The sequence below is a fragment of the Bactrocera tryoni genome, chromosome 3 (genome assembly GCF_016617805.1).
Source record: "Bactrocera tryoni isolate S06 chromosome 3, CSIRO_BtryS06_freeze2, whole genome shotgun sequence".
NCBI lineage: Eukaryota > Metazoa > Arthropoda > Insecta > Diptera > Tephritidae > Bactrocera > Bactrocera tryoni.
In genome coordinates this window covers 32,055,400-32,072,281 of record NC_052501.1, presented here as the reverse complement: position 1 = coordinate 32,072,281, position 16,882 = coordinate 32,055,400, and the positions used below count along the sequence as shown (strand labels likewise).

The 16,882-nt window shown below is 37.4% G+C and overlaps 2 protein-coding genes across 2 annotated transcripts in view; one reads left to right on the top strand and one right to left on the bottom strand.

Moving 5' to 3' along the window:
- LOC120772801 (lysosome membrane protein 2) overlaps positions 1–2,566 on the top strand; it is a 33,646-nt gene extending 31,080 nt beyond the window's left edge. The window contains exon 8 of the mRNA XM_040101584.1: positions 2,399–2,566. Coding sequence (XP_039957518.1) covers positions 2,399–2,402 — 4 coding nt within the window. The 3' untranslated portion in view covers positions 2,403–2,566. The remainder of the gene's footprint in view (positions 1–2,398) is intronic.
- A 6,034-nt stretch (positions 2,567–8,600) lies between these two features.
- On the bottom strand, positions 8,601–15,448 carry LOC120771577. Its single transcript, XM_040099646.1, has 2 exons — positions 14,259–15,448; positions 8,601–8,950 (listed from the first exon to the last, which is right to left on the bottom strand). The coding sequence occupies exons 1-2, from the start codon at positions 15,102–15,104 to the stop codon at positions 8,741–8,743; spliced, it is 1,056 nt and encodes a 351-aa protein (XP_039955580.1). The 5' UTR covers positions 15,105–15,448; the 3' UTR covers positions 8,601–8,740.
- Positions 15,449–16,882: the final 1,434 nt, after the last annotated feature.

The window sequence follows — 16,882 nt, the reverse complement described above, 5'->3', positions numbered from 1 at the left end:
TTGGTCTGTTACTCTGTCTGATTCTGTCAGTTTTCACATTAGCGATAGAGAACAACCTTGAATCACTAGAGGACAGCTTATGTATACATGAATTGTTTATGAACGTTCGCATTAGCAGAAAATACCCGTAAATGATGCATACTCATATTTCAATGATTGAAATATTCGACAGCGTTCGGTTTGTATATCATCGCCTATACATTGATTTACTCAGGCACTTCTGTTCTATTTCTAATATATATGTATGTACATATGTCACATATATAATGGAAATTCCATTGAGTACATACATACAACAAATGTATGTATATATGTATGTACGTACTCGATGGAATTTCCATTTTTTACGCATCGAAAATTTGTAACATGCGCACATTTTCAAAGCTGATACATTTTGTGCGACACATGATTCAAACCAGTCCAACCAAAATTTAGTTTACTCGCAGTTTCACATCGATTCAAACAATCGTCGCAACGCTATGAACTGGCATACTACGATTTGACCCGAAGCCAACCATACCGTTTACTCGATTGTGATTGCCGAGGAACAGATTGTTCATGTTGCATCAAATCATTTGTCGCTGGTCGGTACTCGAATTGATCAACAATGTTGTCTATGATGAACTGATTTGATTTGATTGTCTTTTTGGCACGACTCATTGTTCTGATTTAATCATACTCGTTGCAGCTCTCTGATAAGTATGTGAATGGTGCGTATTTATTGTGATAATTCGATTTCAAGCATTCTCAATTTTATTTGATCTTTGTAGTGTTGTAACCACTCCATTCTGATGTGGTGCTTTCTCTATTTCTCTAAACTATGAGCTTTAAGGCGGTTTTGTTCTGCTAACGAATTACTTTGTTTTTCAGCATCCCTCTGTCGAATATCGTGAGCTTTTTCTTGTTCATATTGTAAAATTTTTTTCTGGCACTAATATCATGAATTGGTTGCCGTGCACGTTTGGAGGGAGTGTTGATTTTCGGAACCTCGTGGTCGTTTTGCGGCTAGTGGGGGTGGGTTTGTTTCTGCCTCAAAACATCGAAAATCTTAAATGCTCACAACGGCCGCGAAAGTTTCACAAATCCTGACAACATATTCTTCGTTATTCGTTAATATATGCTTTACGATCGACCGACTGTTGCTCTTGATTCCAAATCGTTATGCCCAACCGTTTTGGAAAAGCACCTTCCCAGTCTTTATCTTAACAATTAAAGAAAACACATACAAATGTATAGTAAAATTCATTCCTTTTAATATTCGATCAAATACATTTTTTTCTCATTCGTTAACGTTCTTTTGGGGTGACCCTTCTGTATTTAGCAATGTGGCCAGCTCCTTCCATTTTTCTTCTACTGCCACTTTGTTTATTTTTATTTTATTTTATCATATACTTACATTGTAATAAACTTAGTTACTTATTTTAAAATTGCAAACGATTTGCTGATGTTCAAAAAAATAAAAGAGGAACAGTTTACAGAAAACGTCAAACGATTTGAAAATATCAAAACTTTGCCCGAAAACGATTTGCAGAACATACCTAATAGAAAGAAACCCAAATAAACAAAGTTGTCAAAATAACCTGTTTACTCTTAAGACAAAATACCTACGGAAAATATGATTCTTGAATAATAAACATGTTTTGTAAAATATTTACTTAAAATTTACAGTTGTTTCTTAAATTTGAATTCAATGAAAAAAAGTACAAATTAAAAATTTAATTCAATAGTATAATCTTATGTATATGTATGAACAATATATACAGATATATTTTGCATACCACTTGCAAATATAACTTGCACACTTTTACAATAATAAAAAGCAAAAACAAATTAAATTTTCATGTGTTTAGTTACTTTATTTTTTTATTACTTTACTTTTTGTTGAATGAAACTACTATAAAACATAAACTATTATATATAGTACCGTTATTAAGGGGTTATATACGTTGCGATCGGTCAAAAAATCGATAATTTTTTTATTGCTCCATCAGAAAGTATAAGTCGTAGAGAATGTTCTCCCAAATGTTCACAAAAATGTGTGCATTAGAACCAAAGTTATAGCGTTACATGCTGCTCGCCTGGCGTTTGTCCGGAAATCGGTTTTTTCCAAAAGTGCCATTGCCGTGAGCACGATTGCAAACAATCTATCTCACCGATTTTCTTTATTTTTTTTTAATTCGTGCATAACTAATGTAGGCAGTCCGTCAACGAAGCCTTTTTTTATATAAATTTAAATTGCAATGTTAAGATTTTTTAAATAAAATTTTTTCAGTCGGTAAACATGACTTTTTGAAAAAATGATCCTCGTTTCCACAAAATTTTTTTTTAGGAAAACCCTTCGTTCACGAATTCCACACTTCTTTGTACTAATGAAATTTTTTGTGCTTTATGATTTCAGTTGAGTTGCTGCACCGGAATCGTGCTCACCGTCAACCTCTTCAAGAAAATCGCATTTTGAGGAAAGCGCACTAACTCCGATATTTTTCATTATTTCTGAATGGTTAAATGTATTTTTGCACTTCGCAATATGTTCTTTCGAAACGCATAACTCATATTCAATAAAATTATCGCTACATCCCTTAAAAAATTCCCGAATATTCTTTTATTTTTTCGCAACACAACTTATATAGCCCCTTAAGTAGTAGATATAAAAAAATTCGATACTCACCAAAATATTTTGTTTATTTTCTACCAGAGAATGTGAATCATTCACACGGCTTACGACGTCAAACAATATCACTTATCGCAGGAGTACTCGTCCAAAATGAGCGTGTTTCACCACAGTTTTGCATCAGCGGACTCGAAAATAACAGAACTGAGCATTTTTAGTGTTAAATAATGATAATTCTAATGTTAAGAAATGTACGCTTACAGACTCGCTTATTTACTATGTGCAAACGACATATAATGAATAGATAATCGGTTTATGGATTAAATAAGGTTTGTATTATTACTTAATTGACTTATAAATTATATAGAAAAGAACAATCGACCGCACATGCATAGAGTTATGTGTATGTATACCTACATATGTAAACAAATATTCAGAAACGAAATGGCGGCAGAACTGAAAGTTGACGAAGAAAAACCAAGAATCTGCGAAAAACAAGCAAAACGCGAAAATTTCTGCGTGATAACTTGCGAGGAATACTACAGGGTTTAAAGTACATTCCTCTGTTAGAGACAATCGGGGAAGATTTAAAGACGCGCTTTTCTGGAGAAGTTTTGGATGGATTTCAACTGAGTTTGCTGCTTCCAGAAAAATTATGTGCTTTGAAAACCAAAGAAATGGAAAATCTTATGACTGCTTGTTAGATACATATATAAATTTCTTTTGAATAATGGCATGTGTCGTTTGAAGCTCAAAGGTGGACTTGATCACTGGCAGTGCCGTTGGGGGTAGAAGCAAAAGTCAAAAGATAACAAGTTACCGACTACTGCATTGGAAACGTTTAAGAACTGCGATAAATACTATACCCCATAATTCATAGTTTTCTTCGCATATTATGTACACTTCCGGTGACGAATGCGAGCTCTGAACGCTCTTTTTCGACACTTCGCCGCATGAAAACGTGGTTGAGGATGAACATGCTTCAAGATAGATTGATCGGCCTGGCGTTCCGGCACACTCTCCATGATATTGAAATTACTGCAAAGGAAATTCTCGAAAGATTCTCAAACTTTGGAATAAAGTGTGTCACCCGCACTTCTACGATTTATAATGTGTTTTTTCAATTTAGAAGGATTTGATATTAGAAGGTCTATTTTTTTTCACCTTGACATTAAACTGTATAAAGACCACTATATTTAGTACAATAATCTTAAAGTTTCAAATAAATGTTTATATCAGTTCTTTATCACCTAATAGCAATTGTAACAACGCTTTTAATACTCAAAATACACATTTGATAATGGATCTGCCTTTTGAAAATTATATGTTGAAATAACTTTCAACAGAGTTTTCGGAAAGAATTCTATATGGAGCCAAGGTTTAAGCGGGCATCCAAAGTCGCCTATAAAAACAAAATTATTATAGCTAACAAGTAAAATTAAATTAACGAATGTATCACCAAGATTGCGAATTCCTGTCTCCATATTTTCATATTTGATTTATAAATGTTGATGTTCGCTTGAGAAATTTCAACCATGTGGGTCAAGACACGCTTCTTCAAGTCGACCTTTAACGGCTCTTATAATCATCTTATGATCACATATCTATAAGTGATGGTTCATCTGCAATCAAATAAAATAAAAATTTCTTTAGTTTATATCATAACGCCATAATTGAACGAAAGATTTGGCGAAATAAACCTTTTTACGCAACTGGTATTCATTTCACTGAAAAAATCGATTTTTTTGGGTCGTTCACTTATTTTTTCGGCTCAGCTCGGATTTTCTGCCAACAACACAATGTTGTGGCGCTTTGACGTCGCGTCGGTCCTTCCACACATTGACTTTTTGACAAAATGTGGGCTTCCCCATTGGTTGTCCGGGTCAACGGAGATTTCGCTTGAAGTATTGAGTATACATATTTACATACATTTGTATGTATGTTGCACATAGACAAATTAACAAAAAATTTGCGTATAATTCTTTTATATTTTTTAACATGCACACATAATTATATACATATGGGCAAATGTGCGACCGCTTGGTCTTGTAACATGACTTTTAATGACCAAAACAAATGTATTTATGTATTTAAATATATGACTTATCAAACCTATGTATGTATGTATATAAAATGTATATTTAGGTAGTAATAGAAATCTTACTCTATTATATACACCCAACTCGTTTTTTACGTAGATTTGAAGTTACAATGTTTGTTTTTACCACACTTAGCACCATTGCTGGAATGAACATATGTACATAGTAGTAACTGGGAAATCCCCCTTTTCGATAACTCTTACCTATACATTTTGTTCCCATGATATTTACATTGCTGAAATGGATATTTCCAGTGATGATACCGACTTTAGTCCAGTTCGTCGCAAACAATTGCGCTTGTTATCAAGTAGCGACGAACAATTATGTAGCTATGTAAATAATTTTCTTTATTTCTTTTCAAATTTTTCTGTTCTTAATTCCGGATTAACGGATTTCTTTTGTTTTTTGCTTAATCTACCAATTTTTCACCAGTATGAATTATGCATTTTAAGTTTTAATGCTCAATAAAAAGCCATATGAACATACAATTTGTATGCATATCTAAATTTTATAGTTTTCATATTTTTTTACACGGTTTTTCGAAGTATATATAATTCTTTATTTTGTCTTACACGGTTTTCAGATGACATGGAACGTATCCCCCAGTTTACTATAGGAAACGCCTCTTTTTTACACGGTTTTCTGAGGAACGTATCTACCGTGTAAACAAAGAGTTGGGTGTATTTGCGAAGGTTTAAGGGAATACATCATAAAATAAGTCAATTAAAAAAAATACTTACATATGTGCTTTCATAACAAATACATGTATACAGATCTATAAATTATATGCAGAGTCGTTTGCGAATAGTAAATAAGCAAATCTGTAAGCGTACATTCCTTAACATTGGAATTATCACTATTATTTTTTTTATGTTAAACTACGTTTTTGCCAAAATGTTACAACTAAGCGAAAAAACATCAAGATAAGGAAAAAATTTAAAAGGCCATAAAAAAAAACTGACACATACGAACGCCAGACCCTTTAAGGGTTTTACTATACTGACCTAGCACCATCACCCTGACTTGGAATTTCTCACCCCTCAGATTAGCTGTTGTACTGTGTAATTTGTCTGTGGTGAAACTCCCTCATCTCTGCCGAGTACCCCTGCGAAAAGTTACGATATCTAAATCGTGAACCTTCTCTATGATATACGTTCTCTGGACCACCCCCGTGTTTCAGAGCGTAGTATACATAAGTAAAACTATCTACTCAACATGTTAAGAAACAACCTACTCCAATGTACTCCGAGGTACTTAAAATATGTAAAAACGGCGATAACGGCTCAAAACATAACTTGGTGGTTGTGCAGATCTTGCTGATATGGAATTTTTCGCATTCGATGAAATTAACGGCCCAGTCACTTCATTTGAACGTGGTTGTGGGGTCTCCCTTTTTGTAGAGTGGACAGAGCATACTTAAATTCCAACCATCCGACCATGAATTCTACAAAGAAACTAATGCATGCTCCTTATCAGTTCTTCGGCACCGTATTTGAATAGCTCGGACGGTAATCCATCGGCCCCCGCCGCTTTGCTGTTCTTCAGACAGGTAATTGCTATTCGAACTACTTCATGATCCAGTACCGGTACGTCCGCTCCATCGACACCGATTGAGGAATTAGGTTCACCAACTCCTGGTGTTATGCTTTCACGGCCCATCAGCAGGCTGGAGAAGTTCTCGCTCTATAATTTTAGTATGCTCTGGGCATCGGTTCCTAGATCACCTTTGGTGGTTCTACAAGAGTATGCTCCGGTTGTGAAACCTTCTGTTAGAGTTTGTCAAGCTCTTCATACTCACGCCTTTCAGCCTCTCTGTTTTTCTGTCTGCAAATGCGTCTCGCTTCCCTCTTCAACTCTCTATATCTATCCCATCCCGCACGTGTTGTGATCGATCATAACGTTGCGAGGTAAGCAGTCTGTTTTCTCTCCGCTGCGACACACCACTCGTCGAACCAGCTCTTCCTTTGCTTTTTTCGAAAACCAATGGTTTCGGTTGCAACTGTACGTAAGGAATTTGAAATGCCGTCCCACAGTTCCCTTATACCGAGTTCCTGACGAGTGCTCTCAGAGAGCAGGAGTGCAAGCCGAGTAGAAAATCGTTCGGCTGTCTGTTGTGATTGCAGCTTCTCCACGTCGAACCTTCCTTGTGTTTGTTGACGTGGGCAGCCAGGTAGCTTAATGAATTTTCTTATGCTGATATCTAGAACTACAGATAACCGTATTTTGGACCCCGGCGAAGTCAATCAGCCTCAACCCATTTGGGGATGCTTCTTCGTGGAGGCTAAATTTCTGAATTTACAGACCGTTGTGCCAAAGATACCTTCATTGCCCACATTGCCGTTAAAGTCGCCAAGCACGTCCTTCTCGAAAAACTTCGCTTTGATGAGAATTGTCGCTAGACGTTAATCCACCGGTGTGAATGTCACTCGTGAGCCGCTTGTGCCATATATAAAAGAATCGCTTCTAGCCACTCCCAAAAATGTCTGACTTTTTACCGAACATATTGGTCAATCTGTGAGTTCTAGTATTGAAATGCAGATAGATATTTTTTGTTATAACAAATGCCCTTCTGCCAAAAATGGGTAAAATCGGGTGGATACTTACCTGAACCCCCCATACTTAATATAAGATCTTCCGGTTGATGCAGTTTAAGGCATCTTTCGGTCAATATGTAAGAAATCTTAATGAAATTCCAAAATAATCTCTTTATAGTAATAATGAATTTTCTTGCAGCTGACTGTAAATAATGGATGTAATACTTCCTGTTGTAATTAAAATATCCCGTTAATCACTTTACCTTTCGTGAGTATAAAATTTTCGGTTATGCTCGAACTTGAATCTTCCTTACTTAGTGTTTTTTCTTTCAAAACATCTGAAGTGAAGTGACAAGTGTTCCGACCTGTCCTCAAATTATTGAATATTAAATTTTCTAACAATCGCTCAACAGCCAGCTTGTTTCCGCCTATCTGACTATTACTCATCACGTTGTTGGTAAGTCATTGACCTTTTTTAAGGGGGAGTAAGGTCAAATCATACGAAAAAAGCCATGTTTTTGTGATTTTTTCCTGACGACACAGTTAAAATTTATTTATCCAACCAATAGCACATTGAAGTATGACATTCGAAAAATGTCTTATCAATTTTTTACAAAGAAATATTAAAAAATACGGCAATGGCAGCAATTGTCCGGACGGGTCTCGAAAAAAAGTTGAATTGCGGTGCCCCTCATAACTCATTGCTGGATCATTTGAAATCAAGAAATGAAAGTTCATTCGTTAGATAATAGTTTTCCCCAGGTAACGTTGTTAGGGTTTTTTTGAAATTCCAATTATTGAATTTTTTCGAAGACTTTGAAGTGAAAAACACAATTTTTTGGGAAAAAATCGGCTAATTTGTTATTGCGAAATCAAAATTATGAACTTAAAAAAAAAACTCTCCAGCGTTGCCTCGTAAAATATGTACAGAAATAGTGTTTAAAATTTCAAAAGGATCGGTGCAGTAGTTTTGAAGTTATGAGGGGCACTGACTTTGAAAACGTGAGTTGTGGGAAAAACGCTTTAAAGTTTCACAGACGCTCACAATCAAATCGGAGGGCGAAGACTTACAAATGTATATCTCCGTCAATTTTGCTTTAATTGCTCTCAAATGTTCACAGAATGATCTTAAGATATTGTACATTAATATAAAATAAAAAAATGCAAAAAAAAAAAACAAAAATACCTTAAGTCTTTTAAAAATAACAAAAAGGCATTAAATGTTTGACTTTTCATTCTTAATAATCCGCTGCAAACTCTCAGATGTACGAGCACATAAAAGCTGTTTGAATATTTTTTGAGATCTATTTTTGTACCATTTTGAATATATTTAAATACTTTTTCTATATATATATATATTTTTTACATCAAAGCGCTCATTATTTTTATTTTTGAAAAAAGTCTTAATTCATAATTTCTAGTCACTCTAGTTCTACATATTATTCTTTATTTTTTATTACAGTTACAAATAGTATACATTCTACTTAAACTTCTTACTACATGTTCTTGTCAAACCTCGTATTATAGATAAAACTACGATGTTCAGGAGTTAAAATGGGATTTATGTATTTAGATGTGTTTTCAATACGTTTACGAAAACGATCTCTATCACGGGCAAGACTCTCCCAATGCCCCTTCCTTGCAGACCTATAAGCGTAGCTCCAAGCATACATCACATGAATTTCGGGATTTAAATTAAAGCGGACCTGAGAAAAAAGAAAATGATTTCTTATTAACAGTATTTAAAATTTGTATGATGTAAACCACTTGGTTACAAAAATTATGTACTTTATAAAATACACATTAGTTCAAATAAATCGGTTAAATAATTCGCTTGTAATTTTAACGGCCGGATAAAAAAAGTTAGTTTCGAGGAAACGAACCTCAAAGTTTTGGTACATATACGCTGTCAGCCGCTGCGGGAAGTGCGGCTGATCCGGAGCACATTAAATAATTTAATAAAGAAATGTATTCAGATTTTGTCAAAACAATCATACAGGGTTTGTCCAGAAAGTAATAAGCCTGAGTCGATTTAAAAAATAATATTGAACCTATCGTTACAATTCTTTAAAAAATATTAAAATAGTCTCCCTCTGCGTTGATGCAGCGCTACCAGCGCGATATCCAAGCATTGAAAACGTCAGGGAAGGCATTCTCCGGAATAGCCTTGAGACCCGAGGTGCATGCTTCTTGGATCCCCTTGCTTGCCTTTCATTGGACTTTTCAGGCAAGAAACAAAAAAAATACGGGGACCACATCTGGGATGTAGGGCGGCTGCGGAAGGGTTGAGATGCCGGCCTTGGTTAGGTAGCTGTTCACAAAAAAGGCGGTGTGAGCCGTGACGTAGTCGTGGTGGAACTTCAAATCGACTGCGATATCTTGTCGGACCCTATTGAACCTTCGTTTGTGTCTCTTGAGGACTTCCACCTAAAACTTGGCGTTGACGGTTTGTCCAGGAAAACATTCAAGGTGGACGATGGCTTTGATGTCCAAAAAGACAATGAGCATCGTTTTCACTTTGGATTTGCTCATTCTTCCGGTCTTCATCAGCGACGTCTTCCCGGCCGGCCAAAAAGTCATGGTGCCACCGAAACACACCACTTCTTGCTAAAGCAATATCTGGGTAAGCCTGCTTGATCATATCAAACGTCTTTGTCGCAGATTTACCGATTCTAACACAGAATTTAATGTTGTTGTTGTTGTTTTGACGGTTATCAACCCCCGTTAGGATGGTAAGGGTTATCCAGGTTGTCGTCGACGTCATCTAATGGGAGGCCCAGAAAACGTGCTGTTTCGACGGGGTCAGACCAAAGATAAAAGAGTGGGGTTCGATGGGAGACATCAAAAGGCATCCTGTCGTGGTCCCGAGTGCAGTGTTCTGGCAGGTTTGAAGTTTCCTCATCTGCGTACCACTGCATCCAAGGGACCATACTGGTGCGGCGTAATTGAGGACCGGCCGGCCAATTGCCTTGTATGTTACCAAAAACGTCACTTTGTCTTTTCCCCATGTGCTGCCGGCAAGCGACTTGAGGATTTTGTTGCGGCTCTATACCTTGACGATAATCGCGGTCGTATGAGCAGTGAGGGAGCATAGACTATCAAAAGTTACACCTAAAATCTTAGGATTATTGACAGTCGGAATTTTGACGCCATCGACTGCAATATTAAGCTCAAGTCTATACTCCTTCGTCCAGTTCGTAAACATGGTCGCTGTGGAATTGATAGGGGAAAGTGTTAGGTTCCGTGCAGTGAGGAAACGAGAAAGGTCGGTGAGATAGCCGTTTACTTTTGAACACGTGCCATGGATTTCATTGCTCGACGTCAATATCGTGCAATCACCAGCGTACGAGGTTATGCAAAATCCCTCTGATGGCTGTGGGAGTTTCGAGATGTAGAAGTTAAACAATAGCGCAGAGAGGATACAACCCTGTGGAACCCCCTGTTTAATTGTTCTCAGTTTAGATGTTTCACCTCGAAATAGTAGGGATGATTGTCGACCCCTCAGATAGTTTATGGTCCACCTCTTCAGTCCTGGAGGAAGCGTAGTTTTCTTGATGTTGTGGGGTTGACCTTGTCAAAGGCTTTCGACTACGGGGATCGTTCTCTCACAGGGTGGTTTCTGTTTGAGACCACGAACAATCTGAGCGTTTATGACGCTAAGTGTTGTGGTGGTGATGTGCACTTTTCGGAATCCATGCTGGTGGCTGCCTAGGCTCAGGTGGTAAGTTAAGATCGGGAGAAGCAAGACCTCAAGTGTCTTCACTACTGGGGAGAAAAGAGTTATCGGACGATAAGATTCTCCTTTGTTGGCGGGTTTCCTCAGGTTTCAGTAGTGGGACCACTCTGCCGACTTTCTACACATCGGGTAGTTGAAGAGTGGTCAGCGACATGTTGAGGACCTTGGGGAGATAACTTACTCTCGTCGAGCCTAGATGTTTTAGCATTAGCATGTTAATTCGATCAGGGCCAATGGATTTTGAGGATTTTGCTTTGTTGATGACACTCTGAACCTCCTCATCGGTGAAAGTAAGTGGCGCGCAGTCGTTTGGCATTTTGCGCAGACGTCGGTTAACACATCTCTTGACTTTGTCTACAGAAGGGTGCAGTGTAAACTACCGCCTAAAATAGCTCGCGCACTTCGGGTCAGAAGAGGCATGACCATTGAATTGAACTTCAACCCGGTCGTCATGTCTCTTCGGGTGAAGCAAAGCCTTGAGAGTAGCCCAAAGCTTACTCACACCGGTGAAGAGGTTGCAGGACTTCGGGTGCTTTATCCACTTCGTCCGCTTATGATGGTTTACAAATCGCCGAATCTCCAAATTGAGATCCTTTATTCGGGCATCCCCGGCATCGGCTTGGCGTAAGGTGTCGCGCTCATTAGCTAAAACGGCTGCTTCGGCTGTTTAACTTCTATCGATATGCGTTCCCGGTTTATAAGTGCAACTATCTCCTTGATCTTGCTCTGGAGTCCGTTGCAGTTGAATTGAAGAATGCGGGATTGTCGCGGGTGTCCGTGGGTGATCCTGGGTGTGAGGGAGTGGCGTGTAGGTGGTGTTTGTTACAGCTGTAGAACCCGCAGGGGCGGGCCGTGGATGTCCTCTGTTCGCCATTTGGGATGAGTGGGGCCACGTAACTCGAGGTCCACTCCCTATAAGTCTTAAGGCTTGAGCACGTCTTAAGATGGCTACATCCAGTACATGTGTTACACCTGACCGAAATGGTGTTTGGATTGAGGTTTTTAGCGCAAACGCAGCAGAAAGTTCCTCCGGGCCCGGGTTGGACTCAATGCCAGCACGAGTTATGAGGATACGGAGCAACCCTGCTGCAAGGCATTGCTCCAATGACGACAAACAAAGATTAACTCTTACCGATCCAAACGATCGATGGATTGCCGGCCGAGCTATTCAAACACAGCGGCAGAAAACTGATAAGGAGCATGCATTAGCCTCTTTGTAAAATATGGTCAGACGAAAGCTTGTCCAATGACTTAAGTGTGCTCTGCCCAATCCATAAAAAGAGAGACCCCACAATCTGTGCCAACTGTCGTGGGATAATCCTCCTCAACATCCCATATAAGGTTCAATCGAGCATTTTGTCTGAAAGATTAAAGTCCACCGTCAACAAACTGATTGGACCTTATCAGTGTAGCTTCAGGCCTGGAAAATCAACAACCGACCAGATATTCACCACGCGCCAAATCTTGGAATACACCCGTAAAAAGGAGAATCGACACGCACCACCTCTTCGTCGATTTCAAAGCTCCTTTTGACAGAACGAAAAGGAGCTGTCTTTATGCCGCGATGTCTGAATTTGGTATCCCCGCAAACCTAATACGGCTGTGTAAACTGACGTTGAGCAACACGAAAAGCTCCGTCAGGATCGGGAAGGACCTCTCCGAGGTGTTAGATACCAAACAAGGTTTCAGACAAGGCAACTCCCTACCGAGCGACTTCTTCAACCTGCTGCTGGAGAAAATAATTCGAGCTGCAGAACTTAAACGAACAAGTACAATCTTTTACAAGAGTGTACAGCTGCTGGCGTATTCCGATGATATTGATATCATTGAGTCAACGTTGCGAGTTTTCGAGAGAAAAGTTCTGCGAAAGATTTATGGTCGTTTGCGCGTTGGCCACGGCGAATACCGCATTCGATGGAACGATGAGCTGTACGAGATATACGACGGCATTGACATAGTACACCGAATTAAAAGACAGCGGCTACGCTGGCTAGGTCATCTTGTCCGGGTAGACGAAAACACTCCAGCTCTGAAAGTATTCGACGCAGTACCCGGCGGGGAAAGCAGAGGAAGAGGAAGACCTCCACTCCGTTGGAAGGACCAAGTGAAAAGAAGAAACGACTGGCGCGCTGTTGTTAACTCGGCTATAATCGCGTAAGCGGTGTCTACGCCAATAAAGAAGAAGTAGAAAATATTCATATGTGTGGGAAGGTTGTTTATACTCTTTTAATTTGGAATATATTTTTTAAGCACTTGCTTTTTTAGAACTAAAATTGCTGAATAAAGAAAGAAGAATTTTAGCTGAAAGAGGAATTTCAGCGAATTGCACTGATTTGCTTATTATCATATGGCAGCGCCCAATTTCTTCATAACTGTTAGAACATACAATTTCTTACAAAAAACCCTGCAAAAAGTGTTAAATGTGAATTTTTTTAAAATGTGTGTTAAATGTAGTGAAATAGCGTGTTTGTAATTGATTTGTAATTGATCTTTAAAGTCGAATATCCCATAAACAAAAGATATGCGGTACATATAACCCGATATAATTTTTAATCAGGAGTACTTCCTCTTTCCAAAGGTACCTTCAGATCGCGGCGTCAATGAAATCGGAATTTTGCCCATCTTTCTGAACTAATATTGTTAAAAAAAGAGAAATTTTAACGAAAAAGAGGATTTTCAGCAAATTGCTCTTATTTGCTTATTATCATATGGCAACACATAAATGATATCCACTACAAGTGTAAACAGTTATTATATATATGTGACCTGGTCTACGGAAAGGGGGCTTAGGTGTCAAAATTAATGAGATAAAGAGAAACTGATGAAACGAGTTGTTTATTTTTAACAACTAGTTAGTTTTAAAAACTAGTTTTCGCACGTTAGCTCCCTTTTCGTAGACCAGGTCACATATATGTAAGTATATATAGATTTATTTTTTAAAAAACCTGGAAAAAGTGTAAAAAGTGAATTTGTTTAAATGTTTACAAGTTATTTTAAATTATTTGAAGTGAAAAATGTGCTTAAAGTGTGTTAAAGTAGTGAAATAGCTTGTTGCAAGTTTTTGAACTTTAAAGTCGATTATCTCGTAAACTAATTTTTAATCAAGAGGACTTCTTCTTTCCAACGCGTAGCTAAAAAATCAGAATTCTGTCAGAGCCTTTTTGAGATTCATGTAGAATTTTCTAAGGTAGTTACTTACTTTAGATGGAAAAGTTTAGTAAAATCAGACAATACATGATTTGGTATATATGTATATGTACAACTTTTGTCCGACTTACCCTTTTACTACTTTCTGCCGGTTTGGGTGCGTCACTACCAAGACTTTCAACGCTGTCATTTAATTTTTCAGCATTACATCCAAAACTGATGTTTGAAGAACATTCATCATCTTCGGAGTCCTCTTCATCATCATCGTCATAGTAGGTAGAATATTGTTCAGGGTTTTGGGTGTCACTTGCGTCATCTTCTAAAAAGTATACATCATCGCTATGTTCAGACAGAGTTCGCTGTCGCTGTTTCCAGTAACTGCATCCTAGGTTTATCGGATGAGTATTAAAAGCACTATCTTTTACTTTATCGCTACCGTCTTCAGGTATTCTTTCATTTTCTCTTGTTGCGGTTTCCATTGGCTTATTATTAGGAATTTTATTCATATCCTTACAAATCGGCATGCTAAAGCCGGATATTAGTTGGGCAAGCAAGTTTTGTGCCGCAGGCTGTTTGAACGGTGATTTTATATTTACTCGAATAGCACTCTGTGCAGGCACTTCACAATTCGCAACGGTGTCACAGGTAAACGAAAATGATTTTAGCGACATTTTTATGAAATTTAACTTAGATACAGTACTTAAACTGCATACATTACAATTTGACCAAATGCAAAGACTTTTTCTATCTAAATTATGGCTTAAATTAACATTTTTACAAAAGTTTACTCCTGAAATGTTTAATGCTAACACATTATTAACACATAAGTTTGCTTTCACGTCATTAAACACGCAAATAACTGTATTAAAAATTACAGAAGACTTATTTTTCAGGTGCACAAACTCAAAAGCTTTATATACCCAAGATAGGTGTGCTGAAAATATATTATTTGATTCAAGCATGTGACGAATAATCATTTAAACAATTCTTCCAAATTAACCAATACATTATTATTCTGAGCAAAATCAAGTAATTCAATTTCCACATAAAAATTGTTAAATATCGCACTTCAAGGACAGAGTTTCTTATAAATTTCATCAGCCTTTTTATGTCACCACTTTTCGAAAGTCACCAATTTTGGCAATTGACGTGATATTATTACTTGATGTTCACCAATATTATTTGTTATAAGTACACGGTATTCAAATAGTTGAATGTCAATTATGTTTACAATTCCAAATCCACTGCAACACAAAGAATTTGTATACATTTTAAAATGAAGCTATTCTTTATAATAGACTTTTTCAATTTGGACTCGCAGTCGATAACTTTTTACCTAGCAGACACATATATCGATACCTTTTACCGTGTGCCGTGTTCAAACGATGTCACTCATAGTTGCTGCTACTACTGCTATTTCTACACAATTGCAAATAGCAATAGTTGCATCCAAACAAAAAAATATACAGTAGGGAGATTCTCTTGCTCTTGTAAGATTGCACGATGACACAAAATGCAAAAATCATATGCCGAAATATGCAAGGACAAGATTCTGTCAATTTATTGAGAATGACTATTGTACATGACTATTGTGAATTGGAGCATCTTCTGCATTATTCTTAACAAAAAACTGTAACTAAGCCTTATAATTTATGTAGAAAATATAAAATCTACTTAAAACTTACCATCCTTAACAATATAACGGCGAAATATGTCTTTAAGTGAAATGACAGCTAAAACAGGGTTGCAATTATACTTTGCGTGACATTGCACTCCAATATACATGGGTTTTGGTCTGACATATTTTACAGCCATTGCAAATAATTTTTTGTGTGTGTTTTTTGTTGTGCCGGTGCACCAAGGGTAAATATATGCAATTCTTGCCCCGTGCAAGGGTTTTGCAAGAGCAAGACGATACCCCTAATGTGTAAAATCGAATTAGTGAATTGTAAGTGAGCATTAAAAAGGAAAATATAAGTGTGAAATTAATTACAAATCGAAAAAATACGTACTTCAAAGAGTGGTAATTTTCAATCAGTATCTCGAAAACTCTTAGTTTCCTGCAGCTACAACAATATATATTCTTGATCTGAATATCCGACCAAACCCGATATATTCCCAAAATCCTGGACGGTATTCCAAAGCCGACCCATTTTCTCAATACAAGGTTGAGCTTAACCGGAAACATGTTGAGAGCTGTCAACTGTAAAAACCATCCATCCACAGACGGAGCTCAGATGGGGTTCTTTTGTCGCTCGTTGTTTTTATATATTAATCATATCTGCTTGCTATCAGGTGACAAATTTAAGACAATAGGGGGATTCTCTTGCTCCTGCAAAACCCTCGCACGGTGCACGAATTGCAGAGTTTTCCTTTTGGTGCAACGGCACACCAACAAACACACCCAAAAAATTACTTGCAATGGGTGTGAAATATGTCAGACCAAAACCCACGTTTAATTTCGTGCAATGACACGTAAAAATATAATTGCAACCCTGCTTTAGCTCTCATTTTACATAAAGACATATTACGCCGTTAAATTGTTGACGAGGATAAGTTTTAAATAGATTTTATAATTCCTATTTAAATTATAAAGATTTGTTACAGTTTCTTTTGCTAAAAATTCATGCAGAAGGTGCGCCAATTCACAATAGCCATGCATAATAGTCATTCACAATAAATTGACCGAATCAGCCGTTGATATATCACTAGATTCTGCAATAGGTGCTCTCGTGCCCTTGTATATTTCGGTATA

Excerpts from the sequence above, each read along its gene's own strand:
- LOC120771577 (XM_040099646.1), bottom strand. The coding sequence starts at position 15,104 with ATGATTATTCGTCACATGCTTGAATCAAATAATATATTTTCAGCACAC. Across the intron at positions 8,951-14,258 it reads CGGCAGAAAGTAGTAAAAGG|GTCCGCTTTAATTTAAATCC; the intron begins GTAAGTCGGACA and ends CTTTTTTCTCAG.